Source organism: Priapulus caudatus, unplaced genomic scaffold (assembly GCF_000485595.1).
Source record: "Priapulus caudatus unplaced genomic scaffold, Priapulus_caudatus-5.0.1 Scaffold948, whole genome shotgun sequence".
Taxonomy (NCBI): domain Eukaryota; kingdom Metazoa; phylum Priapulida; class Priapulimorpha; order Priapulimorphida; family Priapulidae; genus Priapulus; species Priapulus caudatus.
The window spans coordinates 35,266-38,557 of NW_014578009.1; the positions used below are offsets into that span (position 1 = coordinate 35,266).

The 3,292-nt window shown below is 37.2% G+C and overlaps 1 protein-coding gene across 1 annotated transcript in view; it reads right to left on the reverse strand.

Annotated features, from left to right (window-relative positions):
- Positions 1-287: 287 nt before the first annotated feature.
- LOC106814595 (vesicle transport through interaction with t-SNAREs homolog 1B-like) overlaps positions 288-3,292 on the reverse strand; it is a gene marked incomplete in the record, with an annotated part of 7,322 nt that continues 4,317 nt past the window's right edge. The window contains 1 exon segment of the mRNA XM_014818937.1: positions 288-1,428. Within this exon segment, the coding sequence (XP_014674423.1) occupies positions 1,338-1,428 (91 nt within the window).

A 3,292-nucleotide genomic window follows, 5' to 3' on the forward strand; every position in this document is an offset into this window, starting at 1 on the left:
ATCAAACATTCGAGCCCTAGCTGATGTAGCAAATGAACTAAATATGATTTCGTTGTAATGATACTTTTAATGCAGAAAGCACTCAAATTAACCACTAGGTGGCGATATGTGCAGCAGCTCTATATGAAGCCCATAATCAAATTAATGTAATAGTGCTTTGATACAATAATATTTATAACTTAGCACTCACCAACCAGTCAATTAATAATCCTAAAACGTTTGTTGTTAATTGTGCCAAATTTCCCTATATCATCCTGGGGGCAGAAATAATAGTTGGAATATAAACATCTAGTAATATACTTTATTTACATAAGAACAATAATAGGATTAGACAATGCATAATTACACTTCCATATCACACAAGACATTTCAGTCGCACATATATTATACAACACATGCTCACGCGAGATACGTACATCAACCTTATTTCATCAAAATTTCCTATTATATAATATCAACAGATTTTTAATATCACGGAGAAGCTATTACACTCGCAAAACTTATTATAGTCTTACAAGCTTTACAACATCGGAATAATGACGACGGGATAGAGTAACTTCTGTGAAAGCCATTCATCAGTTCATCATATTGTTTACAATTTTGTAACTATCACGTGTTACATCTCCAACACATGCGCATCAACTCACTGTAGGTTTTATGTTAGAAAAGTAAATAGAAACAGTGGTGGCAAATTCAATGCACGTCATTTAAACTTTCATAGGTTAGTAAAAACTATTACTTTCAGGTGTATAATAACATAGACGGTGATGTAATTAGAATTTACTAAAATTACCATCAGAAGTGACGAACAACTTATAATAATAAATAAATAATTAGAAGCTGTCATTACAAGTAAATTCATAGTGTTTAGTGTTCGCATCAAGTGTATTGCGACGATATATACTACACTCTGTCTCATGACTTGCCATTACTTTATTCTCTACTTTACACCTTACAATTAGGAATTAATAGCAGTTTTTCGCAGTTGAAAGAAATTCTGGCATTAAGGTAGGTAACATTATGTGTCAACTGGAACGTTAACAGCATCCATGAATCACCCAATAGGAGGAAAATGGTGTTGATAAGCTGTTAGAGTAAGATAAAAATATGTAGTAGCTGGAAGGCAAATATTTGAAGATAGAAGTACAAAAAGGCCATACGATTCATTGACATCAGTGCAATTGGAAAATAATTTCCCTTAACAAATTTCATATTACGCATCATACAGATATCCTTTATACAGTTTTTATACATTACGTAGTATTTATATCACTACATAAGGATCACGATAAACTTCACGATTTTTGCACAAATTGGCAGCAGGTGGCAGCACATGCCTATATGAAGAATTTCCAGTAGACGATTCCTACTAGCAAGGCAACTTCCAAGAGGATGACAATGATCAAAATCAACTTGTTCGTCATCACTCTGAAATAAAGGATCATATCTGATGAGTTACAGCAATGCCCACACCAGACTATGGCTACAAAAATAAACTTAATGTCAACGACAAGTATCCTGCCAGTCAGATATACACCACTATATATTCCACATTCACTTTTGGGTTTGGATATTATTGCACAATATATAAATAATTCCATGAACACATTAAAAATTGCATTGCGATATTCGTGGTTATATATATACATATACATCAGATTGTGAATGACCAAGTATCGAGTTCGCTTTGCTTGCAGCAGAAACTGTCTAAACGAGGGATATGCGGCTTCAGTAAAAAAACGCTACTCTGCTCTCTTTGGTAGACCGAGACTAAAACTCAGAATATAGCAGATGAGTTTCCAGAAAACATATGATAATTCCACCCACGTACAATCCTAATGATAGTCGAAAAAATGCATCACCGGCACACGGAATATGAAAAAAAAACGTAACACGTATAAACATACAATGCAGACATACACTATATCGAAGAACAAAACTTACTATGAAAGCCGCCTACATTGCATAAAATTGCGATGCACAACACAATTCTACCCGCGTGTGATGTAGACAAAGCGATTTTGAATGTCGGTATATATCAAAGACAGTTAATCATTACGTTCATCTGCTCCTTCGCGATAAGGTGGACGCCGCATACAGCACATTCATTATGTAATCTTCTACTCACAATCTTCAGCACATAAACCCCCCGTATCCTGCATGTTGACTAAATTTTCCTATAGTCTGTGTCATAACACCGTGACATTGACCATATATATACGAGTCACAATCTACACAGTGAAATACCTGAATCCTACATGTGTAGAAAATTCTGTAAGGCCGTGTCATACACCGACATTCCATATGCGTACATAGAGTTCACAAATAGACATCATGTGAACTACCTGTAAATCCGCAATGTGTATAGAACTTCTGGTAAGCCAGTGGCATATCACGCGACATCCAAATATATAACGTTCAACGAAAATCGTACACCACTGACCCCCCGTATCCCGGAGTAATCAGTTACTCCGTGTTGCTGCACGATTTCGAGCGCGGCGTGCAGAGTCAGGTCCGCATTCGAAACGGATATACCCTTGACAGACCGTCATCCACACCACCGCTCGCTTGTACTCCGTAGACTGTAGAAAACCAGAACGAAGAATAGGTATACGTACTATCAATCCTCAGGACCTGGATCGCAAGGCTGCTGAAGCCTGCATTCAGGACTACAGCCATGGGTGCAGGAGTTACTTCTCCTCACCGTTGGACAAGCGGCCCCTCGTCCATAGCGCCCCCACCTCGCTGTTATCCGACTCATAAATGTAAAATCCGCATTGTCAAGCGGAAAGATGCACTTTGTACAATTCGACATCCTGTAATTATGATAAATCGTACACTAACTTAGCTGCTGCACCGAGTACCACCTCCCCAACCAACTTGTCGCTACTTTTGTTACTAATTCTGTACTGCTATTCTACCTATAGCTGACTTTGTTCGTTATCACCCCCGACAAATGTACATGTAGTACTCTTGAAAAATATACCATAGTACTCTGGACTGTTTGCGTGGCAGCACGTGTGGTTCTGTTTCGTGGGTGTTTCATGGGTGAAGGTGGATAGTGTTGATTCATGGCCTTGTTCTTGCAGCTTGTAGAAACTGATCAGAATCTGTCCAGGAGTAGAAGGATACTAAGAACTATGTACAGAAGGTGAGATATCTATATATATATATATATATACATAAATCAAGTTCAGAGTTTTACTATTTTGAATAATTAATATAGGTATATATATATCTGGGGTGAATGATTTTTACCTGGTAAAATTACCATTAAATTTTCATATCGTTA